Source organism: Pseudopodoces humilis, chromosome 21, assembly GCF_049639895.1.
Source record: "Pseudopodoces humilis isolate 2021_Gansu_Grassland_sample_001 chromosome 21, ASM4963989v1, whole genome shotgun sequence".
Classification (NCBI taxonomy): Eukaryota; Metazoa; Chordata; class Aves; order Passeriformes; family Paridae; genus Pseudopodoces; species Pseudopodoces humilis.
The window spans coordinates 4,376,252-4,392,119 of record NC_142220.1 but is presented as its reverse complement, the minus strand read 5'-3'; the positions used below and the strand labels follow the sequence as shown (position 1 = coordinate 4,392,119).

Below are 15,868 nucleotides of genomic sequence, written 5' to 3'. Positions count from 1 at the left end.
TGTTTTTTCCTAATGGAAGCATTATGCTGTCAATAGTCCCTACAGCTGGTATGACTTGTCTTTCTCCTATCATTGGAGGATTTCCAAACATGAGAGAGGCATAAACACAGCCTGAACTGAAAATCTGGTTCAAAATTGGGTTCCTTTCTTAAATCAGGCTGGAAAGAATGCTTGAAAACAGCGAGGAGGAGCTGACCAAATACTGCAAACAGTTCTCCATCAGAGCTAGTGATGCTCTACACCAACAGATTCCTGCTTTCCACTAATGTTCAGGTCTCTTCACTTGTTTGATAAGTATTTGTTTATGGTCTTTGATCCTGATTTTATTCATATGAATGGCAGTGTTTTATGTCCTTGAATCCACTTGCTAAGACAATGATTAATTTTTTTTGTCAAGATAAGCAAGCAGAAAAAGTTGGCATGAGGTGGTTTCTGGTGGTGCTCTCTGTCAGTTTTATATTTCAAAGAAAGCTAATAAATAACAAAATTATTTGTTTGGAAACACCAGAAAAGGCAAGGAAAAACAAATGTCAAGACAAGAAACAAATTCTACTGTGGCTCAGGCTATTTGCTCGACTCAGGAGAAGAAGGTGCTTTCCTGAATAAATCTACAATAGGGTCAGGAAGTGTTTTGTGTCTTCCCTTTGTCCATCTCTCTGATAAGCTGTTAAAGGCATGCTCAGTGTAAGAGAAAGATTGTGACTGGAAAAGAAACAGGTGAAAATAAACTTCTCCCTTTATTTTAAAGTGCGTGAATTGAGTATTAAAAAAAAAAAAAAAAGAAAAAAAAAAAACTTGGCCACGAGTAAGTTACATAACTTAAGCCAGTCTAAAATTATGTGCCAGCAATTTACATGAGTTTTATGTAACTGTTTATACTGCTGTTTATTTAAAAATTACTACTTATCTTGGCGACCGCAGCAACACATCGTGCATTTGCTAGCTCTGGAATACAGGGCACCTTCATTAAAACACATAGTCACCAATATATTAAACACACAAAAAAGCCCTGCTCTGACATAACATGAAGTGTCAGATGGAAAGCCGCAACAGCAAAGACATTCAGCGTTCACAACAAAGCAGCCCTTTGGGGTGTTCAGAACAGGACTGGAACATGCTCCATCCTTAATTCACCCAACAGCTTTCAGGTCCTTTACAGTACAGTTGGGGCAGTCTACAAGACCAGCTCCTGTTCCTGGGCTCTCATAAAGGACCCTCTTCATCCTCAGCTTTCTCTGCTCGAGCATGTTTATAATTCAGCATTTACATGCTGAGGTGAGGCAGCCTTTTGTTCTTCCTTAAAGTCCCAAGGACTCCAGCATGACACAAGTGGTTGGTAATTTCTGTTTGCTCTCTCCCAGCACTCACTCTTCACAAAGGAGGCAAAGATTTAGCTAAATCTTCATGATGGGTTGCTCATGCTCAAATTACATAATTTTTAGGCCCAGATCCACCACCAGGGTAAGACCATGGGTGAGTGGATTTGTACTGGTACCAGGAAGAGCTGCAGATATCCCACAAAACCAGGCAATGGGAACAACACTGGCCTAATACCTGGATTTTGCCCTTGTTTTGGGGCCTGTTGACTGAACCAGGTGCTCTACCCCTCCTTACTTCATTTTGACTTCTGTAAAATAGGAAAACTGGTATCCATGTCTTCCTAGGAGGCTTGTAGCCAAATGAAGCAGTATAGCAGAATATTATATATTATTTTCAGATGATCATTACAGTAGAGAGCTGAAAGCTGGCAATGTAGAGGAGGAGATATAAACTGAAGTGATAAATTATTTCTGTCGATTTGCATTTCTTTAAAGCAGTATCATATCATCTTCTCACTTGAATCAGTAAAAACATGGGAGGAAAAAAGTTTGTTAAAATTATAAGCAAGCAAGAAAATTCCAAAACTTGTTATGAGTTTCTTTATGACAGATATACTTTGAAATGAGGGGGAAAAGAAGGCACTTTTCCAACACAGCTGTTGAAAAAATATTTATTTTTCAGTTATGGAAATTTTTATTGAAACGGGGAGACGGGTTTTTTTCCAAAAGTGAGTTTTTAAATAAATATATTTGATAATTAAGTTTTGAGTAACTTTGGATACACCATCTTGTTAGGTAAATATCCTTTAAAAGGAGGGTTCTGAAGCATGATAACCATAACCTGGTCCACAGGCCAATATCATACTCCCATGTTTCAATTCCATGGGGTTCAGCCACCGCTGGCTATTTATTTACTTTATTTGTGTAAGCTACCCAAATTTAAATATGCCTCTTGAAGTACCAGTTTATATCTGGGCAGCCTCCAGTCCATAGAACAGTTAAAAATTCGGGAAGATCAAAAGCCTCTTAGAGCTACTTCTCTCACCCTTAGCTTTTGCTTTGTGCTGCCTGAAGTGTGACCCAGCACTGCCCCTCTCTTGGAGCAGGACACTCAGACATGCCTGAGGATTCCAGTGATGGCAGGATTTGCTGCAGAATTCATCCTGAGTGACATGATTCATGCTTGTCATGAATCCCTGAAAAGAAAAAATGGTGTCTGAAGTGACTGCAAGCCTGTTGACAACGCATTCAGCAGTTTGAACACGGTTTCTCCTTCTGGTTTCTCCTTCTGAGAAACAGAAAACACATCTTAAGTCTGCAGCATTTGTACAAAGTCTGCAGTGATTGAACACAAGTGGAGTTAGAAACCTTGAAAATCACAGTTTACAATGGAAAGTCTGACAGGCCATCAAGTTCAATGTTACCTTTAAGTACTCTCTATAATTAAACTGTCAACAAAACCCCACAATATGGTACTGCAACAGTCTCTACATTTTCCTACTAATGTGCAGAGATAGCTTCCACTAAAGGTGGCAGTAATTAGGTATTTAAAACCCGTGGAAAACTAGAAAAATACACAGCGAAAGAAATTCAAAGAGAATATAAAAAACTAATCTTTTCATTGGAGCAAACACAAAACTGTTGCAGAGCATGCTGTGCATTCACAAACTGCAATCATAGAAAGGGAGCGATTAGGGGAGAAGGGAAAAATGAGTTGTGCTATTGATACTTGGCTGTTTCAGAAAAATGTGCTGGCAGTTAAATGTTGTATACATTGAACAAGAAATTCTCTGAAGCCATTTTCTTTTAACATGAAAATACCAGCGTGACACTGCCAGAAGATGAAAATTCCACATGTTTAAATTAGAATACCTATATTCTCTGATCTATTCTAAATTATCAACTCCAATACTAATGAATATACAAATAAAGTATCTAAAAATTATTCTGTAAATAGGTTTTAGGAAATAAAGGAAAGCTTTATATTGAATTATTTAGTGTAAAACTAAGAAATTAATGAGATTTCCCAGTTTCTACCATAGAATAATTCAAGAGATTAATTTCACTATGGTTTTGATAGGTTTTCCTGGAAATTTGAATCTGAAGGTACAAGTCATTAAATCCCAGAAGCATGACTCCAGGATTAACCAGGATGGCATCTTTCATTAAAAAGGATTAATTTAAGAAAAAAAGGCTGGTTTCCAGCCTTCAGCCATCTGTTCCTCACTTGCACATATTCTTTTTATAATGATCCAGTAGTATTTCATGGTCTGCTCAATACTGTTTTATGTGCACAGTAATTTTTACAAGTACTGAGGAAGAGTATGGACAGTGGCACTGCTGATTCCATGACCCCTGAGCTCAGCAGGAACAGGAGTGACAGGAGCACTTTGGTGAAGGTACCCATCACAATTTGGGCTGAAGGAAAGGTGGGAGGGGTCTGTAAGCACTCAAATCCCTCCAAAAGTGGGTAGAGCTTATCAGGTCCTGGTGGAGCTCTGTAATTGCAGTGACCAGAGCAGCAGCAGGCTGAGCCAGAACCACTGAACCAACCATGAGGCTCCAGTGAGTATCTGGTCCAGGGAGAATATTTCTATCCAAATTAGCCAAGGGAAGGCTGAGGGCCTGAGGAGCCAAAAGGACTCTCTGCCCATGCCCACCTGTGCAGAGCCAATGCAAGTCAGTGTTTTTTGTGGTTGGGGTGTATAAACTGCCACATGGCACTAACAGGTCCAATTCCTTCATCTTCTCTTTTCCACTACTTCTGTTTTTAAAAGGAAATTGTTCAAATGAGGACAGTGGTGACTCAAAGTAATTTGTATTGCAGTCTATTTTTAAGTATTCTTTCCTGAAAAGCTTTTGAACAATATTTTGGTTTTGTCTCCCATACACAGACATATAATTTAATTACTAGGTATTTGCTATACATTACTGTTAAACATGACTTTTAATATCCACATGGACTGGGAAACTGCCAGGAGAAAAGTTAACCTGTGAGTGATTCAAGCCCTTTGACTTCTTTGCTTGGACTGGTACCTGACTTGATTTTCTCCTGCTATTTGTTTTCAGTGGAATGGAGTTCTTCAGAAGACTTTTCTCCTTTGGCTGGTGAAATAATTATGGATAATCTTCACTCTTTGAGGTGCTCCATCACAGGTCTCAGGACGGTGAGTTCCAGAGGACTCATTTAGACCTTCATGGCCCAGTCCCCACAGTGATACAATGATACAAAGACAGGAGAATTTGCATCACCACCCCTTGGAAATCACTGCAGAGCCTTTCTTGTAGCAACATGTTCCAGTAATTGAGCACAATATGTCTGGCAGCCATAATCCAAAAGTTGCAAAGGAATAGAACCATTTTTTGAGTTATCATTCTCGGGAGAAATTGGGAAAGCCTGGAGCAAAAGCTGATGTTTTCTGGATCATGGGATAATCAGTGCAGATCAAAGGCTCTTGAGAAATCTAGACCTGACTCTGATGACCCATACCTCAAATAACAACTTTTTCTCTTCTCCTTCTTCCAGAAATGCTCATTTTTGTTTTGTCTTTCTATATCTCTTTTACACCAAACAGAACTGGGTCTCAAACCTTATCCTCAAATTTTTGTAGTTTGTTTCAATCTATCATGCTGCATTTAAATTACTAAAGCTATTTTAATTTCTCACTGAAACAAAAAATCTTTGTGAGCCACTGCTTTGCAGTTGTTACAGCCGAGGTTTTGAATCCAGTGGTAGTTTTGACTCCAGTTGTTTCCATTTGCAGGGCCAGAGATATTGTGTCCGTGTCTCAGCATACAACGTGAGAGGATGGGGACCTCCACGCAAATCCACTCCTGAATATGCTTCACCTTCAAGTAGGTTGGGTTTGTCTGCCCTCCCATTTTGCTTAGTGATACTGGAGTTCACAATGTAATTGTCATGTCGTCTACGAGTGAAGTAAATAATAAGACTCAACTCCTTCCAACCGCCAAAAAATGAGCAAAATAATTTATGTATATTTATGTCTTAGCTTTTACTCTTCTTCAGTCCTTTGACAGAAAATTGTTTCTAGTCATTAACACTTTTAAAAATCAGAAATATTTTAATCTTCGTTTCTGTTAGGAGGGTTCTGATATATGGAACTTCATTTATCCATACATGAATGGATCAAAACCTGATTCTGAGCTGCTAGAAGCAAAACACTTACATGTATCCCATGTAGTTTTATGTTTTACCTTGTAGCATTACAGATCCCATTCACTGGACCATTCTTACAGCATCCTGTACATAAAATTCTCCAGTGTGGACACACATGGTGGTAGGATGTAGCCTGTAAATGTTCCAGAAATGTCCAAAAGCCTTTCTTCCTTTTCCACTCTTCAACAGGTCTTCTCAGACTCCATTAGGGCTACAATTTGTCATCTGTAATTTTTAATCTATTATAATCACATTGTATTGTTAGTTGCTTTTCCAGACTTAATGTTCCTTGCCAAACTGGCTCAGTGTATTACAGCTCCCCTTGTATTGATTAATGCAGTAAAGTGGAACTTTTTTTTTATTGCATTAACACTAGTTTTTATTAGGCTAATGTAGCAATTTAATAACCTTGGATGTTAATGCGAAAAAATATAACAAGCCGTACCTACTCTCAGTAATCATAATACAGAGGGTTGGATAAATAAGGCTTTAGCATTACCATTGTCCCATTTTGCTTCAGTTTTGTTCTTGTGTTTTCTCCAGAACAATACCAGAACTAGGGCAAAGAAATATTCTGCTTGAGAACAAAAATGGGCTACAATCATGGGAGAAAATCTACTGTGGATAACTGAATAACTTGGTGATGTGCAATTACCTTGACTATAGCCAGGTGTAACTACACAGGACTTGGCCCCAGAAACCCAAAATTTACATCAGCTGGGGGACAGATTCTTTCACAGTAGCTGCCAGTAATTCAGCCAAATATTCCCAAAGAAGGAGCACTCCTGGAAACACAGGTGGTATTTAAAACTGCAACTCTGTATTATGTGAATGTTGCTTTCAGCATATTGCATTCTCTTCCCTTTTTATAGCCCCCTGCTATTAACCTTCTCAAATCTGACATTATGTGCCAGCTCCAAAGTTTTGGGGTGTGAAGGAAATCTTCCTGCAGATTTCAGTGGATCAGCACAAAAGCTACAGAGAGAATTCTGTTCATTCCCCTTGTACAGTATCTCAGGGTGTAAAGAGTTCTGGAATTGTTGGCTTTAGGGCCACATGCTTAAGCTTTACAGTAAGACCAGCAGAGCCTAAATGCAAATCTTTTCATTAAGTAATACTCACATTAGAGAGGTAAGATGTTATTTACCACTGCAGTTACTGGGGGCAGAGCTTCCCTCTTCACATGGCTGCCTTCGCCACTGGTTTTGAAAAGCAGCAGATTTGTGCTTGGCAAGGAGGCAGCAAACTGACATTACACAAGTGCTGCATAACAAAATACGGCTCTTACCTAAAATTTAAATGGGAATATATTAATGCTCTACAAAGTTGTCTGCAACAGCAGCCACAGGAATATGCAAGGGAGAGGAAAGCTGCAGGGCCTGACGTGGATCCAGTCCAACCCCAGAGCATCAAAGGCTGGTGACACTCTTGGAGATGTCTGTGTGTGATGACAGTGAGCACTTCCCCCTGTCCTCCTGTTTTCCCCACACACTGCAGCAGCCTGGAAGGTGGTGACCAATGCTGTGCAGCTTCTCTGTGAAATCCCAGCAGACAGAAACATTTCTAGGTTTATTCATTATCATTATGAGTGATGGACAATGAGGAGACCTGGTCTGGTTTCTGTGTAATTTTTAAGATAGTCAGAAATCTAGAGGTTCAAAAAGTTTGGAAACTACTGGGATAGAGAAATCACAAAGCTGTTTGAAACTCTACCAGTCTGATAACACCAAAGCACTTGGAGACTGGTGAGTTCCAGCTGGTCCCTCCTGGCTGCTCACAGGAGCTCTAGGGGCATTTTCCCCATAGAGAGCAGTAAATGCAGCTGGCCCTGATGTCTGCAGTAGCACAGAGCACACAGGACAGCCCCTCTGCGGCTGTCACACTGCTCACAGGCTATCAGGATACCAAATGTCGTCTCTTTCCAACCTTTCATGGGGCTTACTCTGGCTGCTACACTAAATGTAAATAAACAGGTATTTATATCCCTGGCATAGCGAGCCCATTGGAAGGAATGCTTGACTCCAAACTTGCACTAGAAACTGGATCCGTATATTTAGTGAGTGAGCAAACTGCTGGTGGCTATGAGTACGTACACAGCCTCTGTGCCAGCAAGATGGGAACATGTCTCCTGTGCAGACAGATCTCTTAATACCTTCATCCACCATTCCTTTGGGCCAAGAGACTGGTGCAATGCACTTTTCTCATTACAATCTAAGTATGAAAATAGGCAAGTCTGGAATTAAAGAGCTCCTTTCTGATACACACAGTTTCTTCCTATTTGTGATGAGTTTGTTGTTTTTTTTTTAAATGAAGACTGAAATTCTCATTAGCAGCAAGTGAGTGCCATCCAAGTCTGTTGGAGGCTGAGGGTGTGTGGGACAAGCACAGCAGGATTTTGCCTCAGGAGTGCAGTGCTTGAGCAGCCCGTGGGCTCCAGGGCAGGAACTGCCAGCATCTGTCCAGGCCTCTGCTGGGAGCAGATCTCCAGAAGTAATTTTACTCCAAGAATGTTTCTCTGGCTACAGAGCAAGCTCTGAGTGTAGGAAGATGTTCATTCTCTGCTTTGCAGAACTGTGGGTGAGTTGTGGAGCCTCCTGGTGTTGGAAGCAGTGGCAGAAGGAGCACTGTGTGACCTTGGTGAGGGGCTGTGTCAGCCCTGCCTGCAGCACCAGAGCTCATTCATGGAGAGAAATAGCCATGGCCAAGTCAGACACTACAGGAGCTTCTCAGAGCTCAAGCTGGTTGTGAGCTCTTTGTTAATAATAATTATGATTAATTACCCAGCTGGCACAAGGCAAAGAAAACGCAGTGTACAAGAAACAACTGACTTAAAAACTACTCCTGCCTGCTGAGATGTAAAACTCCTCTAGAGCCGAGAAGTACCAGAGGCAAGAAAATATTTTTAGACCCTCTCCTGCACCTTTGTGTTTCATTTCTGTTTATTTCCTTTGTTCAATAGACTGGAAAGACTGCAGTGGAAGAGAGCCTCGGCACAGGGGACACACGGAGGCCCTGGAACGCCTCCTTCAGCAGGTTCGAGCAGCTCATCAGCACTATAATTGCAGAGGTAAGGATAAATATCTATGTGGTAGGGCACCAGCTGAAGCCTCTGTGGCGCCTGTAATTTTAGCAGTTTTCTAACTAGGTCATACCTTCTCATTCATCAGGAAAAGAAAGATATTAATATTGGCCCATCTGGAATCACTTTAGCACACTATCTTGCTCTTAACCCTTGAAATTAGTTGGATGAAAACATCTGAAGGCTGCAATGTGCACAGACACAGGCACAGTCTTTCTCCCTCTGTACCCTACACACCTATGGATTTGTTTTTCCCCCCAAATTAGTTTCACACAGGATTCCACTAAAATGTTTCAAGGACAGCTTTTTTATATTTTCATATAAAGAAATACTTTAGACAGTTAACAACTGGTTTGGATCAAAAGGGAGGAATTGGCTGGCTCCAAATGGAAGACACTGAGTGGATGTCATGCCAATCCATAATGAAAAATACTTGCACAATGCAATGGGAAGATAAGATTGCTACATTTCAAAACAACATGGATCAAAACTAGGAGAGAGTTCATATCTCAGCCAATCTTCATTCATGAGAAACAGACTGTGCCTTTAATAGCTCAAGAGCCAAGGCAACAGCTTGGCATTCTTTTTAGAGCCTATATAAAAACTCCTGTTCTATATGGGTTGTTGAAAAGTACTATTTATTTTCTTAAAATAAACTTCTAACTGGAATAATGCCTCATTGCAGAGGGACTTACTTTAAACAGAAAAGTTAAACTATCATGAAGTTTTAATTTTTCTTCACCTAGTATGACTGCTATGCCAAGTTGCATCAATTGATTTAAAATCATAGAAATGCTTTGAGCTAAAATCATCTGGATGAAATGAAAAGATGCAGCCTTTGTTCTTTACATGCAAATTTGTTACCATCACACTGATCCACGGTCTGACACAACCCATTGTAACCATAGCAACTTAAACTATTCATCTATGATGCTTGGAAAGGGAAAGGAGATATTGCAAGAAAATATTGTTTCTCTAATTAAAATTCATGCAAACATTATCACTTGCAGGTGGTCTTGGTACTGAAAATACAGATGATATATTCTATCTCCTGCATGGCTTTTCGTGCTATTAAAGAAGGATTTTTTCATGGTAAAGTTTTTCCTTTCTGGAGTTAGTGCCTATCTCAGCTCTTTCAGGCCACCTTTCCAGTCAGCGGGGAGTAAGTGATGGAACATCTGAAAATATTCTTAGTATAAATTGTTTTACTGACATAGCAGCCCAGAACAGAAGCAGTTATAAACATCATGCAGAAAATCCCTCCTTTTGACATACTGACACCAGTGCCTGGTTCTTATAAAACACCTCTGCTCCTGAAATTAACCCCAGTCTCAAAACTGAGCACAGACAGCTCCTTGTTGATTTCCTAACACCTTTTCCTTGAATAATAAATAACAATACAGAAAGTATGTTTAGCTCAGAACATTTTCTTCTGTGCCTGAAAGATTGTGGGACCTCACATGGGGCAGTACCACACTGTCGAGTCAGCTTGAGCAACACCCTTGCCTCCAACCAAATAAAAATCTCATAATTGCTTGTAATGCTAGCATTCCACAGTAGTATATTTTGGATAAATCACATGGCATCATCATAGGAGAGCCTTTGGAGCTTGCCTTAAATATATCATGATGTCAATCCCTTTTATTTCACTAATTTGGTAAGGAATCAAAACAAAGTTTGCAGGAAAAGTAAGAATTATGACATCACTTTGACTCAGAAATCTTATTCTGATGTTTATCCACCTCAGTGGAATCTGAGGAGTTTGATCAAGGATCTGGGATAAGCTGCTGTATACAAAAACCCCAAATAACAGCTTTCACTTCATGTAATACAGAGGGTTGATCTCTATTCTTAATTAATGCAAATTAGCATGATTGACTGACAGGGTGGAAGTCAGCATGGCCCTGCTGTTTACACACAGGCTGAGGACCTGTCCAAGCATTTTTCTGTTCTTTGCCATGATTCCCTTTCCCACATTCTGGTTGATGCCAATCTCTGATCTCTGTTTGCCCCGTTTGTTGTAGAGCTGCCAGTAAAGAGCTGAGCCTTGTTTGAGGAAGGTCCCTGGATCTGCCTACAAGCACTGATGAGCTGTGAGAGCAGATCAGGCTCTGCAGGAATTAGATCTCAGTGGGAACAGAGCTGGGATCAAACCTGGGGTCCAGGCACCTTGGCTGCTCCCACAGTGGTTCCCATGTGGAATGTCCTGCCCGTGCAGCTCAGGCTGGCTCAGAGCGCAGGACGAGTGGCAGGAAGGTGGAAAAAACTGAGAGTAATCAATCTCAATGGTCTGAGATTATCTGAACAACGCAGGCAAAAGCTTCAGAAGCCAGATGAGCTGGAGGACCAGGCCAAGTGCTGCTGCTCCTGCGGGATCTGGGAGGGGACATTGCCCACATTCCAGGCAGATCCTTTGCCCAAGTCTGTTCATTCAGGCTCTGCCTTTTGCCCTGTGCATTGCATTGCAGGGGCTGGAGAAAACAAGCTTACAAAAATACCAGGAAGAATACACTGGAATGTACAGTGAGTTTAAGAGCTTTTGAAATTAGATCAGCTGTTGCTTTTGAACCTGCTCTGTGATATGATGAAATCTCCTAGGGAATTACTTAGGAAGCTTTGCTTTCATATGTTTAATCTTCTGGAAAACCCTGATGATTACAAATAACAGTCATCCATTTGTCTTCATAATACCATGCTACAGACTATGATAACTGAGTTACTACAATTGTATTTCCTGGCAACACTTCAAATATATTTTTTAAGTATTTTTTTTTTACTTGTAGATCTTTCTTTCTAAACAATTCAGAGTGGATTAAGTAATTGTGTGACACTTCATTAAGAAAGGAACCCAACTCTTCAGTAGAATTCTTACCAGATATTTTCATTCTGAAATTCAGTTGAAATGTATTTTACTTGACAAGTCAGAGGTGAAATAAAAATGTTCAAATTTTAATTTGATTCACAAGCAGAGCACATAGTTTTAATTGCATTTAGCAAAGAGGGGGATATCTGATTCCACAGGGTATTTAAAATGTTTAGATTATAATTCTTTGTGAGAATATACAAAATGAGACTTGAGAAACAAGCTATAGACAGGTTGGGAATTTACGAAGAGAGCCCAGATGCTCACAAGCTTGAGGGGGCAATGTGGTTCTTGCTCTTCCAGGAGGTTGCTTTTAAGTGTGGGCTGTATTTACATTAAAAAAAAAAAAAAAAAGCAAAGAAATCTTTACACACACTCTACCTTCAAAAAGAAAGGCTGGCAATGCCATAAATACACCTTTTTATTTAATTGCCTATTTCAGTCCACGCTTGAAAGCTTCTGATCTAAATCTAATCACTGAAAATTCTCCCATCTTCGCTGCTCTGTGCTCACTCCCAGGCTTCTATTAAAAGAGCTCACAGCTCAGATGCTGCATCATTTGTTAATATAAACTTACTGTGTTGCTTACTGGTGCTTTTCCATGAATGTTACTCTATGTTATTTATTACTTAATTAACTAACAGACAAAGTTCCATTTCCTGCAGATCCAAATTATCCTCTAATTTCAGCTCCATGTTTTCTGGCTTCTAGACACACAATATTATAAAACAAAAGCAAATAGCAATACAGGAGAGTTTACAGTCTCCATCTAGTTTTACATTAATTCTTTTGCTGTTGGCTTCTGCAAAGCTGTGGACTAAACCCAAACCACTGAATAGACCAATAACATATATTTCACTTGTAATCTGCCCTCTTATTTTAATGATGCAATCCCTGGGTGTTTTATACAAAATTATGTTGCTTTGCCTTCAGCAATTTCCTCCTCCATTCCCTCTGTATAGATGGAGGGAATACATAAGAAAATAATTAGAATGAAATTTATATTGCTACATTGATCTTAACCTTGGAAGAAGGAAACAGTAAGACAGGAGTTTTCATGTAGCATTTCATTTACATTACTGCAACACACTGAGAAAGGTTCACAATAAAATAACCATTTTCTGAGGAGACACGGATAGAAATACAAATGAATATTTTTAGAAGGAGAGGAAAACAATGGAGTAGTCATGGATTTGGATGAGTCTGTTTAAGCTGAAGAGTGCATTGGAGAATATGCCATGGAGAACAAGTTTGCACTGGAAAGACAATGGATTTGATGATCTAATAAGTCTCATACATCTGAACTGTATGATTTCACCCCCAACAGAACCTTGTTCTCTTTGTGCTCGCTGTTCCACAGAGCAGTAATTATTGCTAATAATGTGTCTGCTTGCTGGGGCTTTCAATGTGCCAATTGTGGTGCAAATTTATTCAGCATTTAAAATATGCCGAGCACTTCCACAGATGGGGTTTTGAAAATAGCAAATTTAGATGTTCTTCAAATATTCCAAATTAGAACTCACCAGGGAGACACAGACAGGCACCTCCTATTCTGCACCAGAGGTAAGTGGGAAATACTCTGAGAACACCTAAGCAGGCGATCAGCAGCTTTCAGCAAGTGGCTCTTCATGAGTCATGTCTTTTTCCTACTGGAGAAGGGTGTCCCTCAAAATGTTTCACACTCCAGTCTAGATGGGGATGCTTCATCCAAATAAACAGAACCTGGAAAAGTGAGATGTGCTTTCACAGTTTTTCATTTTGTCTTTCTTTTCATATCACATCAAATATCTGAAGAATTAACTCTGTTTTTCAAAGTATTTCTGCAGTTTCTCTTACAACAGCATTAAACAGCACAGACATTGCAAAAAACAAAACCAAACCCAGTGTGGCTTACAAGGCCCTGCATGAGAGAAGGGAAGACATTAAGTCAAAGTCATGAAAGTGAAAAAGAAGGCAATGTATAAAAATTTAACAACATTTTCTTAGATCACTGGGACAATTTTATAAAATTCTTCTATTGGAGGGCTGGCCTAGAGATGCTGGCAGGCACACAGCAGGTCTCAGCTTTGACAAGAAGTGAACAAAAGGGTTTTACACCTCTTCCTTGGACTCCAGATTACTGGAGGTAACTGTGGAAGCTCTGAGGCATTACTTGAGTGGAAGCAGTTGTGATGGAGAAAAAAAATTCCAAGCAACATCAGATGCATTTAATGTGATGTACGGAAAGATGAGAGTTAATCTTGTCTCCTTAAAGCTTTTCCTTATGTTATGTTGGTGATGCTGGGATGTCAGTGTCTGTCAGGGCACCAATTATTCACTTTCTAGAAGCTTAAGCTCCATGTGGTAAGAAATTTAGAAATTACAACACCCTAAAATGTTGACTGATGATTGAAATCCCTTCTTGGGTTTTTGAGACCACTTGCAAAATTCCCATCCTTTCTGAGCATTAAGAGTGTGTAGGGCTGGTTCAAGCTTGCCTCAGAGCAAAACAGCTTTATCTTGTCTGAGTTTGCAGCAAGTAAGGAAATGATCTGCTGCTGTGTATCCCTAAGTTAATGAAAACACCATCTAAGGGTTGCATTTGAGCATCTTTCTGAATGTTGTCTTTTGAAAGGAATGGGCACTGACTGAAATTTAGTACTGTGGTTCAAAAAACGAAGGTTTTTATGAGACACTAACTGAAATTTAAGAGCTGGGTTGGGTTTGCTTCTTTTTCCCATTTCAGAAAGTTCTAAATTACAAAATGCTGGTCGCAAGCAATCGGTTTCCAGAAGCCTGAAGCACCTTTTCCATTCATCAAACAAGTTCGTGAAGACTCTGAAACGGTTTGTTATTACTTCTATGTTTGAGACATTCTGAATTTTAGCAGTTATTGTTCTGTATTAGAAAAAAACACTTTACAAATGTGTGAATATGCCACTACTGATGAGACAGCAACTGGTCAGAATGAACTGATAAAATCACAAATGTGTAAAACAAGTGCAGCTGACAGGAAAAGAATTCTCCAGCTCCTACTGAAATCAATACAATTTTTAACTTGTTACTTTTGGAAGTGGATTCAAATTGTTACAGTGTGAAATATTATGTGCAAACCCAAAGTGCAGCTAATTGAAAGCACTGCCTCTGTTTCTGCTCATTAATGAAGCTGTGACATTCATTCATTCATAATATAAAGCACAGAGCTCAGATAACATTGGAATAGTCCACTGGCAACAAGGTACACATGTAAAACTCTGACATCCTCAGCTGGGTTTGCAGCCCACTGTGACCCAACTCGCAACCCTGACAGTTTGTTTTAGCAAGTGGAAGTTGCTTATTCTGGATTATTTCTTCTTTCATTGCCAGGAGTGTTCAATTTGCATTTTCTTCTTTGTATTTTGATAAGAGTTTGATTCTTTCAGAAGAGCTCTCCAGAGTCTTTAAGTTCCCTGCAGTAACTACTTAACATATGTAACTAATTGTGAGGGTAAATATTGAAAGGAATGATCTCTATAAACAGGTTTGCATATATGTTGGCCAAATTACACTCAATTATACCAATGTAAATCCATAATAACCCACCTGATTTCAACTGAGTTACTTCAGATTTACTCTGAAGTAAAGGAGGGCAGAATTTAAGCACATTAATGACCAGTTTTAGTAAATGTCTGGTTTTTAAAGGGCATAAGGCCTCCACTGTGCACTGTGTGCTCTGGCAAAATTCTCACTGAAATTGATGTCTGTGGCTCACACAGATCCATAATCTCTTAGATTCATGTTTTAGATTCATTCCCATCATCTAAAGAGATAAACTTCCCAAATATTTTTCAGAATATTCACTGACTGAAGTTGCATGACTTTATATTACACAGAAGTTTAGACCAGATGATTCACTTTGTCTCCTTAGAACTTAACATCTGTGATTCTTTGACTAAATTTGGCATGGATGTGAATAGACATGAAAGCTGTTTGATAGTGTTTCCTTCTCTCTTTAGGGGACTCTACCTATCTGTTATACTTTTTTACAAAGACAATTTGTTAGTAACCAATGAAGATCAAATCCCAATTGTGGAAATCGATGACTCTCACAGTAGTTCAGTTATGCAGGATTTCCTGTGGTTCACAAAGGTAATGGGAGTCTAATTTCATCTATTGCTTCTGCAAATTTGTTGCTAGCAATGCATAGGCCTTAGCTCATCACTCTGAATGTATGAAATGACATTAAAAAGCTGAACGATTAAATGCTTTATCACTCATGTTAAAGGCAATTTTCACAAAGCAGTCATGTGGGTTAAATCCTGACTGGGCCACTGGCAGTGATACAATTAACTCTTAAGGTATGATCCTGGATGAGTGATTGCCATGTGGATACATAAAGGTTTTATGGACATTTAGAGCAAGAGCCTAAAGAAATAACCAGGAGTTTTAAGTTCGGTATTGTGGTTGTGCCA

General features: G+C 39.5%; 1 protein-coding gene across 1 annotated transcript in view; it reads left to right on the top strand.

Moving 5' to 3' along the window:
- ANKFN1 (ankyrin repeat and fibronectin type III domain containing 1) overlaps window positions 1–15,868 on the top strand; it is a 58,446-nt gene that overhangs the window by 23,284 nt on the left and 19,294 nt on the right. The window contains exons 6-10 of the mRNA XM_014255828.2: window positions 4,389–4,486; window positions 5,084–5,174; window positions 8,456–8,563; window positions 14,164–14,263; window positions 15,413–15,545. Of these exons, the coding sequence (XP_014111303.2) occupies window positions 4,389–4,486; window positions 5,084–5,174; window positions 8,456–8,563; window positions 14,164–14,263; window positions 15,413–15,545 (530 nt within the window). The remainder of the gene's footprint in view (window positions 1–4,388; window positions 4,487–5,083; window positions 5,175–8,455; window positions 8,564–14,163; window positions 14,264–15,412; window positions 15,546–15,868) is intronic.